Source organism: Plectropomus leopardus, chromosome 12 (genome assembly GCF_026936395.1).
Source record: "Plectropomus leopardus strain MGB_pleo_1.0 chromosome 12, ASM2693639v1, whole genome shotgun sequence".
NCBI classification, from domain to species: Eukaryota; Metazoa; Chordata; class Actinopteri; order Perciformes; family Serranidae; genus Plectropomus; species Plectropomus leopardus.
In genome coordinates, this window is record NC_142187.1 from 4,738,497 (window position 1) to 4,764,737 (window position 26,241).

The following is a 26,241-nucleotide window of genomic DNA, read 5'->3' on the forward strand; positions in this document are numbered from 1 at the left end:
TCCCTCTAGATGGAGCACATTCCGTTCAGCGTCTCTGGATCCTGCTTGTCAAGGTGGAAGACGACGGATGTGTGGACTACTCACAAAATAAATCACTTGTCGAAGAGGATTTTGTCACATTATTTTTAAGCCACACGCTGTTGGAGTTTGTTTTGTGTAGTTAATGTGATGATTCAAGAACGTTTGAATAATTTGTGTTTGCTTTGTCCTCTCAAATCTTTTGGTTTTCCGCGTGACATAATCTTTTATTTTGTGACAGAATGAACATCCGGTTTCACTGTGTCTCGCTCGTGCTCGCTTGATGCACGAGCTCTTTGTATGACTGCTCCGCGAGGCACTCAGGCACCGAGCACACGCGCGGCAGCAGCAGCGGCAGCGACTGAGGAGCATTAAGACACAGAGTCCCGACCAGGGACACCCGGGGTCCAACACCGTCCCCTGCCCGAACCGCGCACCGCCGCTGGACACCCACAACGACAAAAAGGAGGGAAAACGACGCTTTTCTAAGTGCACCGTTACCGTTTGTTTCAACGTCAGGTACTGAAGAAGTGGGTTTACCGGGAAGTTTGCTACTCACAGCGGCAATTACAGGAGCATGAGAGCCGGCGTGGAGAAGAGAGCATCAGTCTAAACTTCACTGACTCCATAAGCTTGGTGTAGGCTTTTTTTCAGACCACTTATCTATTGGAAACGTGCGTTTATTTTCAACTTGTTTTATTGGACTTTTATGTTTTTGTTCGCTCAGGGACTCCAAAAAAACCTTCCAACTTTATAAAAAACAACAATCAGCTTGTCTCAGACATTCAAGCAGACGAGAGAAGAAAAGAAAGTCGAAGGGAGAAGTGGATGTATTTTCAGCCATGGATGTAACAGTTTACCCGCCTCCTCCTCAGCCTCTGGCCGCGTCAGAACACACCAGGCTGGGGCAACTCTCCTACCCTGACCCGGCCTTTGGGACCAACAAGGTAGGCAAGGAAACAAGCACACTTCTGTTTCCCATTGTCTGGACATGAAAGACACCATTGTTGTGTCCTGTTTTGATTACCTTAGCTGTCTTCTCTCCGTGTGCATACATCCGTCTTACCCAATTAAGTGGTAAATTAAGTGGTAATTAATTGCTTTATTAGGCTCCAGTTATTAACGCAGCCATTGAAGGTGCTGATTTCTTTTGGTCGCATCCATCCACTCACTGGATGATACACTGGCTGCAATTTGACTCCCAGTTTGTTGTTTTGTGATGTAATGACACATTTAATTAAAAGGGCACCACTGTTAATCGAAAGGTAATTAAGTTTAAATATGCACAAGAACACCAGAAGACTTATGGATGGAATGAAATACATAGCAAGTAATAGTGAAAGGGACATTCATTGATATTTTTTGGTATGCTTGAAATAGTTATTATTCACTGGAGTTCTAAGCAGTGCCTCTGTCTGTACACTGAAGTTAATTGGTGTCTGGGAAGCTCTGTTGTCTCTCTCCCTCCAGAGCAAGGTCAAAGGTCAGGGTCAGAGTCACAGCAGAAACCTGGGGCTCCTACGGATCCAGTGTCTTTCTTTAAGATGCCTCTTAGGCAGAATGGGCAAATCCTCTGTCTTAAAATCATGTATCTATCCATTTATCTGTGTCTATATCTGTCTATCTGTGTCCAAACTGATGTTTTTTCAGAGTGCGGGTACCTTAAGACGCACACACACAAGAGGCAGTCGGACCATGCTCATTTGACAGTGATGAATTGCTTAATTATTTAACTAGGTGCAACTGATGAGTACAGCTATTAGAGTAAATGACAGATTATTAACTACTCTTCAATCATAGCACAATACAATGGAGCACATTCATGTTGCAGATTGGTTGGAAAATGCAACAAAAAACATTTGTCCTGATTATTTAATATGGACAAATGTATCTCTATTGTAAGGGCAAAATAATGTTGAAATGTCCTTTTTAAATCCCTTAACTAACTGCTTTTAGGGCTGTATGATATTGTATTTTTTGTTTTTATAAAAAGATCTCACTTGGCTGATAACCCATACAGACATTGATATATCTGCTAATTTTAGTGATCAAGTCTCTTCTGTAGTGGAATTAACATCATATTATGTATACTCTTATCATGATGGCCCACCAGGAGATACAGACATAAAATACAATGCTTTATAATGTATGTAATAATTATTCATTGTGCAAAATTTGTGAGATTGGCAGAAATCGCCATATTGACTGACATTTGATCACAAAAAGGTAGGGATGCACGATAATAGTGTGATCATTGGTGTGGGCAGATATTGACCTAAAAAGAAAGATTGGAATCTGTCAACATGCTGATTTCTGCTGATATCACAAACCTTTTTTTGGACAAAGTGAGCATATACAAAACAACAACCCTAAGTTGAAGTATTTTTCATATATTGCACAGTGAATGAATATGACATACACTGAAAAGCATTGTATTTCATGTTTCCATCTGCTGGTGGGCCATAACGACAAGAGTATGCATACAATTATATTAATTCCACTACAGAAGAGACTCAAATTAAGTGTGTGTGTGTGTGGGGGTGGGGGGGGGGGCGATATCTCGATATTGGTATCGGCCAAATTATTTGTTATATATCAGCATTTTTGGATATCGACATGAAATCCAATATTGTGCATCCCTATAAAAAGTGAGATGAATTGACTGAAAACTTTATCTTATTAGATAAAACAGATGTTGACAAAGATTGCCTTTGGGGACTAATTAGCAGTTGAAAATGTTAATAAATCATAATATTTGTTATACTCATATCGCAACACTTAAAATAGCAATGATATTATATAGTTACTCAAGTATTGTGATAATATTGTATGAAGTGGCCTCTGCTAATTTTTGCTTTGCTGACTGAATGCTTGTATGTTGTCATGTACATCATTTTAGTACTGTTGGACCAAAATACAGCTCATTGTTACTAATGTTTAATGATGGCTCAAGGGTTATAAACACTTTCAGTACTTGGGCGACCACTCTGCTCTCTTTCGCTGGCAGCTTTATATTATAATCTATCTCTGTTACGGACTTGGCCGATTGAGTGATGTTAGAATATACACTGTCATTGCCTTGTGGCTGGTGTACAACTTAATGATTGATCGGATTATTCACAGGCTGCTTGTCTGATCCTGCCCTGCCTGCTCGCATTTATTAACTGCTCCTGCGCAGCATCACTGACGGGCTGCCTTTTCTCTGTTTAACCCCTCAGCAACAACAGTTGTGGTTGCAAAAACTTTGCTCTAAGCAGAAACGCTGGGTTCAAACTCTCTGACAGCGAGCACCTGCCCAAGGGCCACCACACTACTGTACAGACTGTGGTTCCATATTAACCCCTCAAAAACATGGAAAGAAGGCAATGAGCAACTTAACAAAAAAAATGAAAAAACAAACAAGAGAATGACATGAAAAAAAGTGATAGCAGTTAAAATCTTAACTTAAATATAAAGCTGAAATGATTATAAAAAATAGTTTTCCGGACCTTTTTGTCCCAGTTTTATGATAATTTTCTTATAATTCTCTCTCAGTAGTGTTTTTTAAATTGGGTTTTTTCATTGTGTTTTTTTGAGTGGGCTGTTAAACTACTTGCGCACTACTTGTGCAGCAATCACCATATATCTCCTTGAGTGGTCTTTGCAGTCTTAGCTCCCAAAAAGTAGAGACACTACCTACAGCTTGTTAACCCTTCAAAACCTGGATTGGCATCACTTTTTGTGCTGCATTCAGATGTCTCTTACCAGTATTTAAACTTTTAAACTCTGAATATATTGGTTTGATTTAATTAAAAAAGAGAATAAAAGTGAATGAGCAGCTTTGCAAGAAATGCCCCCTAAATTGCAAGAAATTCATAGATGTAGATTTTTTTTTTAAACTGGATTTCTAATTGTTCTAATTATATATTATATATCTTTTATAACTTCACCATTGTTTTTTGTTACTCCTTTGGGGGGTTTTGGCTGATTTTCAGGTAATTTTCTTTTCTTTCTCTCTTTTTTTTAAACTAATTTCTTGCTGATTTCAGGGTCAAGTTGCTAATTCCCTTCTGGCCATGTGTTTAAAAGAAATCAAGCCAATTTGCCAGTGACTCAAAGGATTATTAAAAACTAAAATTGTGATGACAGATTGCATCCAGATTGCTCCACAAAGATGTTGGAAAACAAAAAAAAAATATTTAGGAAAACATTTTTGCTTCTCTAGCTGTGATATGTAATTGTCAATGTCATTCTAAAGATATAATTTGATTGATGGCTGATGGAGAAGAAATGTTGATTTCTTGTTAGTGAATGGTAAAAAAAACCAAAACAACATCATTGTGACAATTATTATACAGTAGCAGAATTGGGACACAGCATCTGATTCCTTGCTAGTTTTATAGCTGACTGTGACCTCTGACCTCAATAAGTGCTGATTGGGCTTAAATGGATTATCACATTAATGTCTTCATGAGCTACTTATTGTGTTTTATTTAACCCTCTCTGTTGTGTGTTGCATTTAATGACTGCACTCACTGCTGTTTGCCAACCTGCAGCTTTTCAGCTCAGAATCTCACATAATGTGTAAAAGTGCTCTGCACACAGAATCAGCCAGTGTTGCATTGTGTTGCTGTCAGTGAACATATTTGTTTCAGAAAGAGGGAGGGAGAGATAGAAGATAGAGGCTGGGGATGGAGAGAGAGAGAGAGAGAGAGCTGTTTGGTGTGGTTGGGGGTAGGGACTGGAGAGAGAGAAAGAAGAGGGTTGTTGGGGGTAGGGATGTTGCAGATGAGAGAGAGAGGGAGAAAGAGAGAGCGAGAGAGAAGTGGGGGTGGGGCCACTAAGGTTTGTACTATATTTCTCTCTCTGTGTCTTTTGATTCACGGCTGTGTCGGCCTGATAGAAGAGATCATATTACTGTGTGAGGGAACAGAGGGAGAGAGCGGGTATGTAAAAAGGGAGAGAGAGAGAGAGAGAGAGAGAGAGAGAGGCACAGCAGAGGATAGAGGGAGAGAGACAGGAAGTAGGAGAGGAAAGAAGGAAGCAGAGAAGAAACAAAATGAGAGAAAAAAACAAAGAGGAACAGAGCAGAGAGAGGTTGAGTGAGTAAGAATGCAGAGAGGCAGGGTGTTTGTGCTAGAGGAAGAGGAGAGGTGGGTCCTACAGATGTGTGAATGTAAAGATGTACCAATGGTAGTCTACATTTTCCATTTCAATTCAATGGAGACATTTTAAAGTGCAATTACCTCACAACAAAGTGTGCCCATAATTAGGAACTATGATAAGTAGACCGTACATTAGATACACATTAGTTTCTTGGATGCTTTTGATTATTCCATAGCCATGCTCTTCCTCCACATACTCAAAAATACATTTTGTTGCATCACAATTCCTTGTACCTCAGGTTTCCTGTATTTCACTGCATCTGAAGGAGCCTTGGAGAAAGGGTACTCAGTATTCATTTTTCATCTGTAGTTTTATGTAAATGTCAGTCTGCTTGTTGTCTCAGTAGGCGGGTTTCCATTACAGATTTGCGCAAAACTTAAGCGATATTTTGGAAATGTCGCTAAAACACAGTTGCGAGATGACTGTGTTTCCATTGTGCAATGTTCTGCAACTTCTCTGGTGATAACATTTCAGGAAGCATGGTGATGGGTGTTCAAAACATTAGCAGCTTTATTTCTATTGCAGCCACCGCACTAGCCGTCATTATTTCTAATCCAAGGCCACATAGACGTGTTATGTGACCGATAATGGAAAGACAAGCCCCTTATACAAGTACATTTGAGCGGCCTCATATGAGGGATTTCTGGGAGGTGATAGTCCACGATTTCACAGAGGAATTGTGGATTCCAAACTTCCAGGTGATCCGCTCAACTTTTGAAGAGTTATGCGATGCAATTACACCTCTTGTAGCGACTCTGTGACTCTTTAATTGTATATCATGTGACCGACACAAGCTAAAAAAAATTTGTTTCCATTGCAGTTTTGCGAAATATGGCTTCTATGAATCGCCTGAAATACCGCCTCATGCGAGCAAAAAAACTTTTTTTAAATAATTGGGAGATTTTTCGAAATTAACATGTTTCCATTAAGCGTATTTTATTTTCGCAATATCAATTTGCGCAGTTTTAGAGTTGATGGAAACCGGCCTCATGATAAGGAGTGGATACATTAGATAAACATTACTTTCTTGGAAGCTTCTGATTATTCCGTTGCCATGCTCTTCCTTCACATACTCAAAATATATATCGTTGCATTGCTATAATAGGGAATACTTCTGGTTTGTAGTATTTCGCTGAATCTGAAGGAGCCTTGGAGAAAGGGAGATAAGATTTGTGGGATGACTGGTTGTCTGGTAAAAGTGATGCTGATCAAAAGCATCATAACAACCATTATAACCACAAATAACTTGGTTGTCTGAGAAAAACAAAAGAAAAAAATTGGTCTTCCTTTTTTCAGAAAGACATTGGCTTCAGTGAATGCTGACAGGCCAATACTGATCATAGCTGACTACTCGGTGCATACCTAGTCATTTTCCTCAGTAACGGCCCTTGTACAGTCTTGCCGCTGTTGACTGTCATTTTATGTTTTGTTGCCTTTGCAAACCCCCAATAATCGAGGATTGATTGCTTACTGTGGTTGTAGTTTTGGTGTGGCTAGTCTGTGTGGATGGAGTCAGTGGCTGACTTGCGTGTTCAGTCAAATTGTGAGTTTTTAGAACGGATGTGAGATTTGTGGTATTTTTATCTTTTGTCTTGACTTAAGTCCTGCACAGCTAACAAATCACTTTGTTCCCATTCTCTGGCTCTCCTTTATCATTTGGTTTATAACCAAACTATTATAAAGAGTTGCCAAATAGGTGCATAACTCTTTTTGCAAGCAAAGTAGGACTGCTTGGGTAATTCTGTTCAGAGAGGGGATGTATCCTAGCATGTTGTTATTTTTTTCTCGATACTTTGAGTTGCAACGATGCGGTTAAGCATAGAGAGCAAGATAAAAGTCAAAAAGACTGATTATAGTCCAAAATTCAAAAAAAGTGTTTCATGATATTTACTTTTATCGTGTTGGACAATAACCTCAACATATCACCAAAGCCTATTGTCGAGGTATACCAGTCCAACTGAACACGAAAGCATGTGAGTGTAACCTCAGACAGGGTCTGTCTGGAAAAAAATGAAGTTTAGTCATAGTCTGAAGATGGTGGTAAACGTGGTGGCAATTATGTTAGGAGACCACATGTGTTGAATAAAATGACTGTGTAAATTATCACTGTTTTTCTATTGAAGCAGTCGGTTGTTAAACACACACACGCACACACACATATATATATATATATATATATGTATATATATATGAATCTTTCTGTTTTGACCCAGATGGATCAGTCAGTGATGGTTTAACATGTATGAAATCTTTAAATGTTCCACGTTATTAAAGGATGTGATAGGTATCAACTCTTCGTTGACATCAGATGGATTGTAGGCAAAGTGACAGATTACGTACGCACAGTTCAGTCACACGGAGGGCTGGTTGGGTGACAGTGCTCATAAAGAGTATCCAATAAATGTAAAAAGGAGCATTTCAATAAATTACCTAAGTATTTGCGGTGGAGGAGTTTGAATAGATAACTACTGAATTAAAGCTTGTGAAAGAGAAAGCAAGAAGAGAGATGGGATGAATCAGTGTTAGAGGAATGAAAGAGAGAGAGGGGGGGAGAGAGAGGGCCTAATGTAAACATGATGATTGTGAAAGCTGGGTGAGGTATTTCTAAAGCAAATAGAGAGGAAGAGAGAACAGGGAGGAACAAAGTAAGCCCTGGTAAAGAACAGGAGAACATAAATGTAAGGAGAGCAGCAAAAAGTTATCAGGATGAGATTTTTAAGAATGAAAGCAAGAAAAGACGAGGACCTGCTCTGTATATATTCAGCTCCTTACAAGTTAAAATAACACCATTATTTGTTTCAGACAGTTGTACACTAATAAGAACATAGTTATGGATATGATAGACCATCTCTGCCAGTACATACAAGGGTATCGGCATTGGTTTTTCAGGGCCAATACTGATATTGATTATTAGTAGTTAATGAGATCGATAGCTGATATTTTGAACTGATATGCATTAACAATAAAAATGAAAATCTTTCTGTCAATATTTAGAGTTTGGAATATAGCAAAAAACACAAAAATTTGCTTGAATGCCTTTGACAGCAACTATTTTTTGTATAAAGTATAAAGTGAAAATTTAAATAAAAAAAATGACATGGTTTGACAAAGTAAAAGTTCCTCCAATGCTGACACTTTCTTTGCACTTTTTAATTAATTCATTTTATCAGAGATCATTAAAATAAAACGCTTATAATTGGCAAGATGCCAAATATCAGTCCCGATAATCATCCAGGCCGACAATTTGTCGACCCTCAGTAGAGCCCCCTAAATCCTACACACCGGACCCTCAGGTGTTGACCACTCAAAACTACAGTAGAGGGGTTACTTCAGGTCAAAATGACAGTCACACAGTCCTGGTAGTACCACACGGCTGTTACCTGAAATCATGAATTGTATAACTGTAAACTGAGTTGGGCATTGCCACTGTGACGTTATCTATTGCTTTGTAGACTGCTGTCTTGAAGCCTTCGGTAGTCTATGGCATTTGGCATTTTGGCTGTCTTTTTTTGGAGCCAGTAGTGACCATGTTTGGATGAGAAGCTGCAGTTTGGGAGGATGCTCATTGCAGACTGCTGTTAAAGTAACTTGTCAATCACAAGGTAGTCAACCCCCTAAAAGATACTCTGATCTATAGTATATTTAATGTTATATTTTACTCTTTATGAGACCATAATTAACAAAATGAACATATTGCTGTATTGAAGATGAAATTAGGGCTGCAGCTATCGAATATTTTAGTAATCGAGTATTCTACTGAAAATTCCATCGATTAATCGAGTAATCGGATAAAACATATTTTTGTTTAGTTAAAGAGCAATTATAAATATACATGAGACAATAAGACATTTCACCTAACAATGAACCATTGGTTTCCTTTTTTAACTACCCAGTTAGCTTTAATATGTTTTTATTTTCCACCCTCATCACTCTGCAGCGCTGTGTTTTTACAGATTAAATAAAGCCTGTATGAAAGGCACGTTAGCCACGCATCCACAGTAGTCATAATTAATAGAAACCTAGCCCTCCGCAGGGCTAACGTTATGTTAGCAAGGTACAGTAACGTTAATCTCATTAATTAGCGCTACGTTAACTTAATTTTGCCTTGTCTCCGGTGACGGTCCTCCGCTCTCGGAGTAAACAGGGGGCCTTCGGTGGAGATGCTGCAGCATTGAAGACGTACTGTTGTGGTGTGCAAGCGCTGTCTTACAGTGAATACACGCAGCAGTGTTCGCCTCGGTGTCCAGCTTGAAATGCTCCCACACTTTTGACATTTTCTGCCTTTTCTTTGTGCCTTTCTCTTCGCTTTCGTCGCCTTCTTCGTCGTTACCTCTTCATCCATGGTTAAAACCAAACATATCCGCCGCCTCTTTTTTATTCTTTTACGTGCGTGACGTCCGTGCGTTGTGCCGCATTAGAAGTAGTCCGGGCGAAATACCATGCTTTAAGCTGGCAAAATTAAACGATTCCTCGAGGCAGAGAAAATTCCTCGATCATTTTTTGTAATCGAGTTACTCGAATTATTCGAGGAATCATTTCAGCCCTAGATGAAATGAAAGACTTAACCCTTAGGACCTGATGTAATCTGTTTTAACTGTAACATATAATGTTTGAGCACATTTTGTCGCCAGAAAAAGTGTCGGCAAAAAATGTTACACATATCCAACAAATCGTTAGTGCAGTTAGCTTGTTTATGTTATTATGGAAACGCCACTGTCACATTTAACATCCCACTGACCCTGTTTAAACTTTAAAACTTTATATGGGCAAAAAAAAAAAAAGAATTGTAGAATCTTCATATTAAATAGCCAAACCTGATTTGACGTGCATGAGTCTGAGTCACAGCACTACTGAATTCCATTTAGCTGCTTCAGTTTCAGTCCTGCTATGTCCATGCTGACTCACACATCACATACTCTGCTCACTTTACATGTAACATTTATAAGAAGATGTTCCACTGAAGCTTTTGCCCTCTGCGCTGCTGCTCTGCAGCTTATTTGGAAACCCCCCTGAAACATTGCAGCTGCTAATAAAGCATTTTGTAAACCAAGCCTCCACTTGAGTCCACCTGTTGGCTCTGTTCTAAATCACCTCAGGTGACAATTTATTATCATCCCACTTGGGGCTTAGTGTTTACCTGCAGGGTACACACAGTGTTTATGTAATAATAAATCTGCTCCGCACTGTCAGCTGGCTGACTGAACATACTGTATGTTACTGGCATGTAGCCATGGCATTAACAGGATGATCCACTCGACAACAAACCCTCACGGCAACACTGCCATTTAAAAAAACAACAAAAAAACTGTCACTAAGGATTACAAAAATTAATTAGAATGGATTTGTCAGTGTATATAAAATGGCCTATCATGTATCTACAGTAGCGCACTCAGCTGGTCTGCTTGAATTTTTCTTGTGATATATGACCAGTATATTGGTAATTATCTTATTTTGTTTTATATTATTTTATCTTTTTGGCCTCTTCCCCAGTATCACATACTCCCATTGTCCCCTCCTACAGTTTTTTAACCAGCCACAGTGTCGGCATCTCATCTAATTATCTATCAGAACACAACCAGTCAATCTGTCTGTCCGTCTGTCCATGTTGGCTGTCATTCCCGCCACTGAACCCCTCGCCAGACCCCCCTCCCCTTCAGCTTGCTGATGATTGGGGGACTCTCAGCACTGTTGCTTGTGTTTCGTTGTGTCTGAACGCGTTTCAGTTGGTTGAATCACGGGGACGGAGCGATGAGGGACTCCTGGTTGGTGGAGGGCTGCCAGATGGAACAGATGGGCGGAGATCGAGCGCTGCCAAAAGAGACTAATTATTAGGATTTCGTTTCCAAAACAAACATATTGCAATCAAATCACATACTGCAATCACTTCTGCATTGTTCTCTCTCTGTGTATGTGTTTGTGTGTACTGTATTAGTGACAATAACTTGGATCAATTAACTTGTGGTGGAAGAGATTGGATCAGTTCCTGAGGAATTATTCAGGAGTTGTTGCGGCCCATTTTCCTTTAGCACTCAGCTTTTGTTCATGATCATAAAGTGATAACTGATGGTGTAGTGCTAATTACTGTGGATAGAATAAAATAAATCAGTCACATTTGCTGTTTTGACCCAGTGTCCTTGTGTTATCATAAACTTAATTTAAACAAGGTTTATGATAATATGTAATTTATCTGCTACTTCACATTACTTTTTCTGTGAGGCTTAAACTAGTGCAAGTCCAATTAGCAAACTCTTTACTGCTCAAACTTGGTGTAAATTGCTGGTCTTAATGAATGCCAACTGTTTATGCGGAGGTGCGCTTTTGTGATTTTTTTTCACCCCCAAATTGCTGTCTAATCCTCCCTGTTTTGCTCTGTTTGTGGGCAGGTTTCATTCACAAAAACATGTTATCTGAGTATGTCAAAATTTGCACTGCAGGAAATTAAAGCCCTGGGTTTATATATGATTATGACATATTATACTAAAAAACGTTCTTCTTTTTTAAAATTTTTTTTTACTGTGTGTGTCCCTTCGTTTTGTGTCCCCTTTCTGAATTGAGATGTTTTTGCAGGTCTGTGAGACTCCATGTTTTTATTTTATTTTCCACAGCAGCAATTTATGATTTGCAGGGTGGATAATCTGTGGATCCCTCAGAGTTAATCAGCTGTTCTGCTGCTCCATCAGTACAAGAGTACGCTTTGCACTCCTTGAGTTTAGTGCAATAAATAATCAAACTGTATTAGAGTTTTTACGATTATGAAAAACCTGAAAAAAATCCAGCCTGTTCTCAAGTCAAACTTATTAAATACCGCCCCTTAAACAATGCCTCTAGTGTAAGATAATGACAGTAGAAGCCACCATTAGTTTCTGTGTAAAAACCTGCGTCAGGTAAGAACGCAACTGGACGGAACCTGTCCTGTTGTGTCCACATGAAATGTGGCAGGATGGCATCAGGTTGAAACGCTGCTGGTAACGACCATCTGAATGCGATGTTTTGTTTCTACACCTTACCATGTGCCTCCTTGCCCTAAGCCTCACTGTCCATGTCAGCATGTGCATTTGTTGACATCCCGATGCTGGTTGCCATGTGCTTTTGTTGCCTAAACATAAACAGGTGCAGCGTCATCCCACCATGTGTATTTGTTAACACATCACAGCATCCTGGAACATAATGAGCAGACACAAAAGCATACCTAAACCATAATAAGCAGATGCGGAAGTCTACTGCAGTTTTACAAATACCTGTGTAATAGAGAATATGTGGTTCATTTAAGGTTGACTGAGAAAAATCTGTACTGGTTAAACACTTTAATGAGGGGCGGATCAGTCACGTCAGTTGACGTAACGTTCTCCTCAGGGGTAATATCAATTTCAATCTGAGTTACACATTGGTGTTTGATGAGATATACTGTATGTTTGTACTATGCAAGGAAAATGCAGATTTAGTGATGAACAATGGTTAAATAATCAAAAGACCTTCAGTGTTGGATTTAGTATTATGGGTTTATTGTAAAAAAATCTTCTAAAAGACACCAGAGCTGGATTACAGAGCTTCTCAAAGCCATACGATTGCACAAGAGCTCTCGTGTGCATAGCATGAGGGTAAGCTTAAAAAAAGAGTCTCTCACATGTAGCATTCTAGAGATATGCAATGTTAGTAACATTATGTTGAATATGACATTGACGACCTCAGAGGTATGTCATGTTTAACACTCGCCGGTGAGACGGACTTATAAACACAGCTCAGCTGAAAAAGCTCTGCTTCCTGTGATACTGTATATGCAATTTATTTTCAGATGATGTTACATTAAACACATTTATTTTTCAGTTGCCTATTTCCCCGATCAGAGAGTTTAGCATTAAGCTCTGAAAAGTGAAGTAAAGAAGAAAGAAAACAAAGGCAATCCTCATTATTTACTGGAGGATATAAAATATTTCAGAAGAGACAGTCTAGTACATGGAGATGTATTCAAATTTTATAAGTTAATCATGGATCATTCACAATTGATTAAATTAAAATCCCGTCTGTCTTCACTGGAAGTTAACTCACACACTTGTTATAAACAAACACAAAAGTTATCCTCTATGTACACAATCTACACACAGAAATATGACGACTTTACAAACACAGACACAACTCAACAAAAACAGTGTAACATGTAATATGCAGTATAAATGCTAATTAGAGCACAGGGTTACTTTACATGTTCATTATTGACATCACACAAAACCTAGTAGCATAAAGTTTGGAGGATTTTTACTGCCTCGCTTCTGCAAAATCAATAAAGAGTTGCCAAGTCTTTTTACATTTGTTAGCAGAGCTTCATAAATATTTGTTTGATTTTTTGAAGGGAAAAATACAGGGCAACTGTATGTGGACTAATTTTGACGTGCTGTGTCCTGTGTGCGCTAGGGGCGTCACTTGATGTGCGTCACATGACGTGCTGTTTTAGCTTTATAGTGAATACAGTTTAGCCAATAAAAGTCAGTTTATACTGCTGTCATGGTGACAGAGATAAGAGATAAACAATAGCTGAGCTGAACTGCCACAGCTGTGTGCATCTCCCTCCTCTCTCCCTCTCTCTCTCACATACACACACACGTACACACGTACGCGCACACACACACACACACACACACACACACACACACAAAGTCACCAATTAGTCTTCCTCTCTCTCTCTCTCACTGTACAGACTTGATTTATGTCCCCTGATGCAGTTTAGAGTCAACTGAAATCCATTCAGTCCAGTCCAGCCAAATAGTTTCACACACAACCCAAACTCAAGAGTGATAAAAACAGTCTCCCAAAATTTGACTGTGTCTTTTTGACACATTCACACAAAGGTAGCCTCACAGCCCGAGGGGACGTCATGTTTCCATCCATGATCCTGTCATTCTTTGAAGAGGAAGTCAAACCCTGCCACACTGCAAACATTTAGCTGTCATAGAAATTTATTACAGAACGTTTATTACAGTACATTACACAGCGTCCTTTATTCTGTTAAAGTTTAATCGGATTCATTTTATACTTTAAAATCTTTTTTTTTGAGCAGAGGCAAAATATTTCCATATTTCATGATTCCGTATCATGCCACTTCACTGCAGTATCCTTTCACTTAAAAAGATTTTTTGACTGAATTCTCATTCTACTTTACCTTTTTGTTATTACCTTTAAGCCTGAATGAATATATATCCAACTTTACCAAGATTTTGGCTGAATTTAAGGTCTGAAGGACATGGTGTGACCGTTGCCAATTTATTACCCCCTACCTCACTCACTCTCTCTCCCTCTTTACCTCCTCATTTCATCCTTTACGTTTCATTCCTTCCAGCCTCTCCTTCTCTCTCCTCCTCACGCTGCTCCCTTTTTTTCCTCGATACACTGTATTTCTCTCTCTTCCTTTGTCCTTGTCTGTCATCCTAATAGTCTCTCTCTCCCCCTTTTCTCCCCCCTTCCTCCGACCCTGACCCACTTAGCTGGCTGCTTGTTATTCAAACCATTGCTTTACCCACACACACACACACACACACACACACACACACACACACACACACACACACACACACACACAGGAGCAGCAGAGATGAGAGAGTGAGAGACAGAGGCATAAAGGGGAGGGAGAGAGAGAGAGAGAGTAATTTGGTTTGATTAGAAACCTTGCTATCCTTTATAGTTCTCTTACTGTAAGGTTTGCAACACATAACCTGTGCTGTAAAAGTGCTTATTTGAGAAGCAGCAGGTTTTCTTATTATTATTTCTCATTAGTGATTACTATGCCAATTTGGTGTGGGTTTTTTTTGTCTTGAATTAATTGGTTCTTTTTTTTTTTGTCTGAAATGTTAGAAACATGCCTGAAAAATAACATTTCTCCAAACCCTCTTCAATGCCTTCAGTTTGCTGGTTTTGTCTGACTAATGGTTCAAAACATTAAAATGTGGAATTTATCGTCTTTATATGACAATGATAAACTGTAAATTGTCACATTTGACAAGCTGACACCAGAGAATGTTTGGCAGTTTGCATTTTAAAAAAAATACTGATATGATCACATTTCTGTCAGCTACTCCCCAATACTCATATCTTAAAACCTAGACTATTGTTTTTTTCTGTCTTTTGGGACTTTTATGCTACATTTACAGTTAGGGACAAAAACACCCAAAATAACACCTTTTTGAGGAAAAGCCCAGGCGAAATGATGACAGGGTTTTCCCCGACTCAGAACAAGGCGGCGGTGCATCTCAGCTGTGACCTGCTGAACCCTGTTTTTTTTAGAGAAATGGAAAATTAATTGACATGTAGACTATGCCTAAGCACTGACTGTGACTTAGATTATATCAATTCTCTGTGATGGAAAATACAACAGCAGTGTTTTTTGGGTGTTGCAGCATGTTTCAAATTACAAGGTAAAACAGTTACAAAGATTTTTTTTTTTTTTTTTTTTTTTTTTACAAACCATCTCATCTGTTAAACAAATGGCAGCCAAAGAAGATCAGAGGATATGAAACAGGCTTGCCTGGCACAGCACAGCCAGCACATCCGCCATTGCATTGCACTTTTTTTGTACCCTGCTAACTGCTGTTTTTTCGTAGGGCATGCCTCCTATTTGTGACACTATTATGATTTAGGATTCCTTGTGATAGCATGTACTGTGTGTGTGTTATACTGTATGTCAGTGTACAGATAGCTGTGGCTTTTTTCTTTAGAATAAAATCTGTCACTGTGTCAGTGGTAATTTTCGGTATTTAAAATCAAGAAAGCATTTGATTAAAAGAAATCTGTGCTGCCAACCTTTAGGTAAAAATGAAATTCTTAAAGTACATACAAAACTCCAGACATAGTTGAACTGTTTTTTTGTGGGCTACTGGTGTGTCAGTGCTTTCGGTGTACAAGCTTGACGCCAAAAGCTACCCTCTGTGTCCAACCAGAACGCTGCTGGAGGTCGTCAGATGAGAACGCGCTAGTACAGAGCCGATGGTGTAGTTATCATACGCTGGCGGCCAGCTGCCTGTGTGCGGCCTCACTACGCACGCAGGCAGTGTTACTTAAGAACGCAGCTTAATAATAACTGTCACGGTGCACAGACAAAACAGCTGTTTTTTTGCAAGTTCCAGTATTAGCTAGGCACTTTGTCTGCATGAATTAGCCTAGCGGCTAACAGAGTTTGGCATAAAAATTGACACATATCATTTCTACTCTTTCTTACTCACAACTGGTTGAAGTCGCTACGTCTCCCGACAGAATAGCACGGTTGACTTTCAGCAGTTGATGCTGTTTTGTTGCTGCAGGAAGTCTAGGCAGGTACATCGTCATTAATCCAATAACATCATCATTTACATCTGGCATGTGCTCTGTCCTCTGACCCCTATTGTCTGTGAAATCAGCAGTGTTTCCACACTGCTGATTTATTCCCGAGGAAATAACTTCTCCTCCTCGTCCTTCATTTGACTGCTTGCAGTCTGCCTGCTGCTGTGTGACAGTGAATGAATTTCAAAACAAAAGCATATCCTAAATATGATGGTATGGATCGATGTTTTCCCTTAGCATGATCATTAAATCAATATATCGACCTCAGTCAGCCAAGATGCACTCGCCAAGATCTGACCATGTCCTCAACAAAACAAAACTCTAAAACTCGCATCCCAACTGCATCACAGCTGTCGAGTTTTGACTGACCAGACGTACATGAAGCTTACGCGACTGACAGACATTGAGATCCCTCCATTGAGTCCGTCCTTCCATCCATCAGTCCATCTGTCTGTGGATCTGTCTGTCCATCCATTTAACAGTCTGTCTGTCCCTTCCTGTCTGATGAAGAGTGTAATAGGTTCCACTCTGCCTCTCACACTGCTAAGAACTTACTGAAAAGAAATCACCACTCTTTCTCTCTGGCTTTTTTCTCCTCTTATCTCTGCTCTCTTCTGATGGTACTTACTGTAGCTGTAGAGGCTTTTTGTCCTGCAGCAAGCAGGAACACATTGGCCACTTCACTCACCATCATCAAACAACTCTCGTTTGTATTCTGGTTCAGTTTAAGATGACATTTGTGTCAGCATACCTGGCAGTATGTCTCAGTGTCAAAGTACTTCTAAAAAGGTTTGTGTGTTTGTTTTGTATGTGTGATTGTGTGTGATTTAAAGTTAATGGTGTTATAAAACCTCAGAATTTGATGCACCATATACAGATTTTGGGCATCATTGTGGCTGAGCTTAGGTGATGTTCAGCAGGTTAAGCTGGTTCAGGTTAAAGCAGGAGCAGGTGGTCACACCGTTTGTGCTCCGTTACGTTGTGCTGGTGTGAGGGATGTTACATAGCAGCAGCGAGGGGGCAGGTACGATGTCTCAATCTGTCAGCTGATCTCCAAACAGTTGCAAAAAGAGTGTCAGGCTGTGTGAAGCTGTGGCAACACTTCTTGTTGAGGAGTGATTGTGATAAGGTAAACAAGAACATTGCAAACAGGCAATATTATGAACATGGTATAATTTATGTAGCCTTTAAAAGTATAGAACAAATCACCATAACTTCACGCCAGCAACAACAATCACTTTCAGGTAGAAAACTACAACTTGTAACTAAACTTGTTAAGGATTTTAACAGTTGGTCTGTAGAGTGATGTAATGTAAAGCAGCAGTATTAGTAATTACAGAGTGCTTAATGGTTATGGTTGAAAAAATGTAGACCATAAATACAGTTGTATCAAAAACAGGGTTTGATTCCATGAAAATCTGATGTGGCAGAGATAGTGCGGTATAGAAACACAGCATTTGTAACAGGCATTGAGAAACCATTAGAAAAATGTGTGCCCCAGACCAGGCTCTGCTGTAGAAAGATCCAGTTTGGATCATATCTATTTGGGAAACAGGTGTGTAGTACCCAATTATGTAATAATTCCCTGAACATGTAATTATGCCTGAAAATGCAATATAACCCAGTAATGTATATTAACTTGACCAGTAATGTCATAAAGTGTCCTGATAATAAAATAATGCCTTTTAGGTGTTTTTTTGCCTTGTTTTCAAAACTGATGAAATAAAAATGTTAAACATGTTATTTTTCTCAGAAATATAAAGTGTGCAGACATAAATATTGATATTACTCTTAGTGCTTTCAGTAGGCTAACATGACACTAACATTTGACGCTAATGCCATGTTTTGGAAACGTAATTTCAAGGATTTAAGTAGAACTTGAAATTTACAACAGCTGACCAGTGGTACATTGTTAGTAGACAACGATTTAATAAACTAAAATCATGTTCAATGGGAAATTAATTATGGAATTTGTAGTGTCAAATAGGGGTCAGATCCAAAAAATTTTCAAAAAAAAAATTATTTTTCTCTGTACTTTTTACACCAGTGGTTATTTATATTATTCTAATAAGGCAAAGTTAGCACTGTACTGTAGTAATAATAATAATAATAATAACAATAATAATGAATTGATATATCACCTTTTAAAACAGAGTTTACACTGTGCTTTGCTAAACAAAGCAAAGCAGAAATGGGATACATTGACAGTGATACAACAACGGAGAGCCAAATAGTAATAAATTAATACAAACAAGACAAAACTAGTATACAATTAGGATAAAATTTAAAACCACAAGACAAATGATGCAAGACGTAAAAGTCAATATAAAAAATTGCAAAGAAATAAACAATAAAAACAATTAAACAAAAAATAAAAGGAAATACAATAAATAAAACATAAATTAAAGAGGTGAAAGAGATAAACAGAAAATAAATAAAAGAAATGAATTCCCAAAAATGTAATAAGGTATTACAATAGAAGTGTCAGTATCAGTTTTAGTACATTAATGGTCAAACTATTACATTATTGGGTTTTATTACATATTCAAATAAGTTAAATGCACATTTATTTTGCATTTTCAGGAAATTATTACATTATTTGGTTCTACAAGTAGTTAAACACACTTCTTTGAGGCACTTTTTTACTTTCATTAGTTATTGTATTATTGTTATTTTACCCATTTTAGCTTGTGGCTTTTAAGTTTGTTGTGTGAGCCTGTTTTTCCGTGCCGGCATACAAAGTGTGTGTGTCTGCGTGTGATCCATGTGGTCTATCAAAGGTAAATTGAAGAAGCGTCCTTGACAGTGAGGTCAGCAGGTCTGCTCCCCTCTTCCTCTCCTCGGATTTGTCAGAAAAACTTTGATTGCTCCCACAGAGGAAGACGGTCAGGCATACAGACGAGGCGGAGAGGTGAAGATCTCGCCCTCTGCTCTCATCACTCTCATTACTGTTACTGTTCGATATGTGTATATCAATATGTCTCTTATTAGGCATTAGACATACCTGTTAATTCTATAAGCCACATTGTGTGTGTGTGTGTGTGTGTGTGTGTGTGTGTGTGTGTGTGTGTGTGTGTGTGTGTGTGTGTGTGTGTGTTATGTCTTTACAACTCTGCCTTAGCTTTCTGTTGACTCTGTAAACCTACACCTCATTTGCATAATACCCAACAGCTGGTGAATGGATGGGGCAGTTACACCTGTCTGTCCAACTATCCACCTGTGTTTGTAGTTCTGTGTGTGTGTGTGTGTGTGTGTGTGTGTGTGTGTGTGTGTGTGTGTGTGTGTGTGTGTGTGTGTGTGTAGATGACAGTGCCTTGCTTCTCCCCACCTGTTCAAATGTTCCTCTGTGTGTGTCAACCAAGACAATGATTATGGACCCAGGATCCCGTAAATCATTTGAATATCTTTGTTTTATAGTTTTGCGTGTGTGCATGCGTGCGTGTGTGTGTGTGTGGGATTTAGCTGCAGCTAGTCTTTAGACTGAAGCTACAAATAGCACTGCCAGCATGTAATTTGGCTACTGCCAGAACTATTCATTTAATCCAGTTTGGAAAACTTTATTGTCCTCAGAGAGGCAGTTTGTATTACAGCACGTACACAGAGACACACCACAAAAAAAACAAAACAACGGAGAGCAAACAGCACCAACAACACACTGCTGTCCCAGCAACAGTTTTGGAAATTATACATAATTGATAGATATTTCTTTGTCATGTCTTTTCATGATTTTCCCTGTCTTTGGATAGAATGCTTTTGGTTTTTGACACTTTTCCAGCCAACAAAGTAATTTGATGACATCACTTTGGGCTCTGAATAATAGATGACACACAGTTAAATGAACAAATGAATTTTAAAAAAAGTAATATTGCCCTAAATTCCACTGCTTTTATTGTAACTTTTGGCTAATAGCCCATTTACAGACAAGATCGATCTTAGGACTTAAGAAAGTTTTTAAACAATGTTTGAACGAATTTCTTAAAATTCTTCACGTTTCCAAAGCAAGTTAGACTGTGTTGAGACGCACACAGTCAGGAGGTCTGTGTCAGCAGTTTGTGGTGTTCAAGATGAGGCTGAATAAACTTACTAAAGTTACTCTGCATATTGTATGTTACTCTATTGTCAACCCAGTCAGCAGAATACATTTATGGAGTGTATGTTTCTGCAAACCGTGGATACGTTACTTTTGCACGTTATTGTGTAGCAGATACATTCAAACTTCAAACTCAATGTTTCAACAATGCTGAGATCATGCCTTATTAAAAAAAATATCTGTTTTAGCGGCACAATCCCTGCTGGTAAGACAGCAACAGTTTGCCAAAAACAACCTATTTTAATTGTTTGTGGGTCTCATATAGTGGTCTGCAGTAGTGTGCGGCTTGGCAGGCATCTCCCTGAGATGTCACACCATCTACCTTTGTGTTTACAGAAGGGTTAGGGCCCTAAACATCACATGTGGAGGTAATAAATGTTCATGGGAGCATCATCTAGTGTCAGCACATACTGTATATTGCATTGCTTTAGAAATGCGATATGATACGTATGAAACTTATATGTATAAATGAAACATAACCTATCGTACATTTGCAGGAACGTACAATGTCAACATTTGTCCTGACGTATACTGTCTGTCAAATGTCCGATATAGTAATATGCAAAAGCAGATTTTATTTCTGTGAAAGCACACTTACAAAAGTTAAAAAACAGTGAAATGATCTCTGCTTCAGACCTGAGGACTCAAACCTGGACTAAGACTATTAAAATGAGTTAGCAGTTTCTAAAGACGTATGGAGCCATTACAAACAATACTCAGCGACAGGAAAAGGCTGCCGTACAGTATTGTCTTTCACTGGAGATGTAACTTAATGATGTTAAATTAATGCTTTACTAAAATGGGTCTCAGTGGATAAAAAGTAACCATTATAATATATCAGAAGAAGCCAACACAAGCTGTTTTTAGCCACTTAAAGTGAATATGTGATCTGGTGATATGAGCGGGAACCTACGACAGTGACATTCAAACCTCTGTTCTTCACTGCTGTCTGTCGTGTAGGACTAAAACACGCTGATGGAGAAAGATGAAGCGCAGAGCCCCCACAAGAGGAAGTGTAGGGGAGATAAGAGACGGAAATGAGAAAATAAAAGCCTATACTGAATACTGATAGGATTCATTGTGTCTTATCTAACATATATATCATCATAGTGTACAGTGTATACTGATAGTAAACAAGATGGCAAAATGATGTCCTGTTTTGGACAGGAAATGGTGTAACGGGAAATTATGTTACATAAAGACCGACAGATGTCATACTTTGACTTTTGAATTTTACTGCAATTTAAGAGTAGAATTGTCTTTGAACAGCACATTAAAAACGATTTGAGATCAAGTTTTTTAAATTCATGCTCAGATTTAGCACACATACTGACTCATGGAGTATTCTTTATTGGGACACTTTTCCAGTGCACACAAACTTCATTCTCCACATCTATCGTTTTAGCCTACCAATTACTTTTTATTTCTGGTGATTGCATTTAGGCTTCAAAAATCCATGAAGCGTTTTTCATTTGTGGCAATTACTGAAAAAAATGTGTGAATATCATAAACATTTGTTTAACACAAAGCTTATGATGCAATGATCCAAAATCCCATGGAAAACTTCTATAGGCGTTTTGAAGAGGGAACCAGGACGAAGTTAGCTTCCAGCTCGACCTACAGAAAAACATATGCATAATATGCATTGGTTTGATTAGATGGCGCACTGGTCACTTTAGTAGTTGTGATTTAAATACAAACTGAAAATCACAGGTCATGTTTTAAAAAACATGTATGAAATTGCAACACAATTTAACTCTTTAAAACCTGAGCAAACTTTTCTGATTTTTTTCAGAAACATGGGAGGAGGGCAATGAAAAATAAGCAAGAATTTTAGTTAAAGTACAAGAAAATTACCTGAAAATTAGTAAAAAGGATAAAAAGAAATAAAGAAAAAGACATGTTAAAGAAGGCTAAAAACAACATGGAAATGACCTGGAAAAGGAGCTTTAAAGAATTTTAATAATTGTGTAAGATAATTCATATAATTTAAATACATACAGTTTTGCCCTAGTTTTGTTTCTTTTTTCTCCATTTTTCCAAAGCTTAACAAACTAAAATCTAAACCTACTAATCTGCACAACATGAAGTATTACCTGGTTGCTCATTGCCTTTTTCTAATTTTTTCCAATGTACTGGGAGTTCAAAAGTTTAAATACTTGTGAATGGCATCTGACGCCGGCACAAGAAAAGTGGTGTCTTCTAGGTTTCAAAGGGTTAAGGAAGCAGGAAAAAGTGACAAGATGCAGTGAGGGAGCAGGAGAAGGGAAGGAAGTTTCTGATGCTGCCTCAAATGTTTTATTCAGTTGTTGCTTTTAGAGCAAGACTGACCGTTTAATTCAGTTAAAATTAAATTGTGTGATATTCTAATAAAATAAATAAATAAATCCACTGAGCTATGATCATACAAAGCAATTCATTTGCATCCAGCAGTTTATAAACCATCCAGTTATTTATTAAAGTGGGATCCTGTGTGATGTGTTATTGAAGCGTCTGTCGTCTCATGTGGAAGTTAAAGTTCCTCTGTCATTTTAGCTGGACTTTGTTTTGCTGCTCAATATCCTTTAAACTAGAGTCAAAGTGATGTCATTATCCTGTTTAATATGAGTCATTTATTATGTATGCTCCCCTCACAGAACCAACTGGGAAGGGGTTTTACAGAAAAGGAGCATAGCGATACCCGGATATGGCAAATATTTGGCTTACATAGGGTTACCGTAAAATAAGCTTTTCTCAGCTCCTGTGTGATGGACAATAAGTTTAACCCTTTAAATGTGAGTAAACTGACTTGATTTGTTTCACAGACATAAGAGGGCAATAAGCAACCAAAGCAGAAATTACTCAAACGTTTTGCAAGAAACTAGCAAAAAGTACAAGAAAATTACCTGAAAATTAGCACAAAACAAAACCATCTACTAATCTACTGATTTCTAGCAATTTCTGGAACATTTCTTACCAAGTTGCTCATTACCATTTTCTAATGTTTTTGAAAGAAATTGCACCAATTTGTTTGTGACTCAAAGGTTTCAATACTTGTGAAAGGCTTGTGATAGCAGCACAAGAAAAGTGATGTCTCTCCGGGTTTCGAAGGGTTAAGTCTGTTCATGAGACTGATTGTTAGTGGAAAACAGGGCCCAGACCTTCACCTTCTCTGTGTTTGGTTCTAGTTTGTTGACATTGTTTCTCTTGCGTTTTTGTTCTCTCCAGCTGGATGGGGACACCATGTTCCTGGGGATGCCAGAAGCTGGCCTCGACTTCCCCTCAACCAATCAGGTTAGTGTTAATGCTTTGTGTGTGTGTGTGTGTGTGTGTGTGTGTGTGTGTGTGTGTGTGTGTGTGTGTGTGTGTGTGTGTGTGTGTGTGTGTGTGTGTGTGACAGAGCGAGACATAGACAGAGTGATTGCCCTATGAAGCCGTTCCTCTGACATTTCCTAGTTTCTAATTACATTGAGCTATTTTTTCTAAATGGAACTAATTACTTGTGAACGTGTTGTAACATTTCCCAACAGAATTGGATGTGCTGTATCTTGTCAAAACACGGTTTAAAAGCGGAATTGCTGACGTGCAAATGCGAAACAATCTGTTGCAAACACAAGTACATGGGAGGTGTACACAAAATGAATAAATGAGGATACATTTAATTTGCAGGCGATCACATTGGTACACGCATATCGAATCCATTTTTTCACACCTGCACAATTTAAGCAGGGAATTCCTTGCTCATTGCCATTTTCTAATGTGGTTCAGGTAGTATAAAGGAACCAAAACATGTGGCATTAATAGATGGATGTGTTGCTGTTTGGATTTAGCTCTTCTAAGGACAGTTCACCCCAAAATCTAGAATATATTTCTTTCCTCTTACCTGTAGTGCTATTTATCAGGCTTGATAGTTTTAATTATGGCCTGTTGCATGTTTTCACAAGCTCACTTTGTGTCTCATTTTTAAATAAGAAAGTAAGAAATGATTAATAAATAATTAAATTAAATAATTAGATTATCAAGTCAATTTCATTACTTTACTACAACTTAAATTTCGCTTTAAATCAATTAACAGATACATTTAACTTAAAAATTCACGCAATATTTGATTTAACTGTCAACATAAATGTCAACACAACTCATCCAAATCATGCTTGCAACTTAAAAGGTTTATCTAGATCAAAAAAATATTTTTTTTACCTTGCAACCAGCAGCATTTATTTAGGCACTGGTGATGGGTCCCCCAAACTACTTTTTAGTATTCCCCTATTATTTAGAATATTCTGACTTTGATGCCAGTCATATTCCCCTCAAATATTCCAAATTAGGCCTTTTCTAAATTTAGCATTTTCAGATTAAGACATGTGGGATATGATATTGTAGTCAGGCTTTAATAGCATTTTTGGGGGTGCAAACAGTCAATGTGGAATAAACATCTCAACTGGGGTTTTTACTGCACTTTTCTTCATACTGCCTCTAGTGTGTTTATGGTCAGCTCTGTGTGTTGTCATGGATACATTATAAACACACCAACTTGCCAACAGTTTTGCAAAGCAGTGATAGAAATGTGTACAGAAAAGCAGTCCTACTTTTTAACATAATAAAAAGACCTGGATATCAACAGGTTTTTGGATATGCATGAATATCACAACACTGAGGTTTTCAAGACTGTTTGAAGGAATGAAGGAGGAGGACTGAGCTCACATGGTCCAACAAGTCCACCACCAGTCGGATACTGTAAAAACAATCCCATTTTAAAGTAAAGAAGCCGAATGACGGGCTGCTACAGCTGCTCTGCTTTTCCATATTGTGGCGTAACATATGACATGTTAAGGCATGTTAAGAGTTCACACTGCATGTTAACGGCAGTGTTAGCTGAATATTCTTTTTCACAACAGCAGTTAAGTAGAAATATTTTTTGCAGAATAAGGGAAAAGAACTGACTATTTTTGTGTGTATAAATATACTTGTGAAGTATACAAATGTTGCAATCATACCCATGTCCAGATTAATTTACAGTGTAGTGCATTAATGATATTAATTTACAGGAGGTTTTTGTCGATGCTGTCTTTATGATCATTCGATCGCTGCCCTCTGTGTCTTTGAGCTCACCTTTAGCTATTTCAGTCTTCAGTTATTTCCAGTTGCATCAAATCAACTTTTCCTCCCTTCCTGTTCCACAAATCAATATCACTTACTGCAGCCAACCTGAGGCACAGAAAGCATTACAATGATTCTCTATCTCGAAGCTAAACAGAGACCTGCTGCAGCACTGTGGAGGATTACTGAGCACAACGTGTGGAGTGCCACAGGAGTTACTTATTAAATGCAATTCTGGCTTTAAAAGTAGCTCCTGTCTTTGGGATGTTTGCATAGAATTAGATAGCTTAATAAGCTGACAGTATATCTTTGGGTAATCTACTATGATTTGGGCTTGAAAATGACAATAATAATGTTCTTAATTCTGTAATTACTTTCTTGATTAAATTTTGTGTCACTTAGTTTTTTAATTGACTCTAAATTGTAGCAGAAATACTGTTTTCGTAAGGCGTAACAAATGAGAAAAATTTGACTATTTTAGTGAGGGACACACTCTCAATAGCAGCCCGACACTGACCGTCGACCAGTTGCTGGTTTGGTGTGTCAGGGCTGTTACTCCACTCATCGTGTAACAATGACAGTAAGCAGTCTGTCGAAATAACTGC

General features: G+C 38.3%; 1 protein-coding gene across 1 annotated transcript in view; it reads left to right on the forward strand.

Moving 5' to 3' along the window:
- Nucleotides 1-337: 337 nt before the first annotated feature.
- The window catches only part of tox (thymocyte selection-associated high mobility group box), a 62,360-nt gene continuing 36,456 nt past the window's right edge, over nt 338-26,241 (forward strand). Inside the window, exons 1-3 of the mRNA XM_088085558.1 lie at nt 338-656; nt 746-965; nt 23,765-23,830. Of these exons, the coding sequence (XP_087941684.1) occupies nt 861-965; nt 23,765-23,830 (171 nt within the window). The 5' untranslated portion in view covers nt 338-656; nt 746-860. The remainder of the gene's footprint in view (nt 657-745; nt 966-23,764; nt 23,831-26,241) is intronic.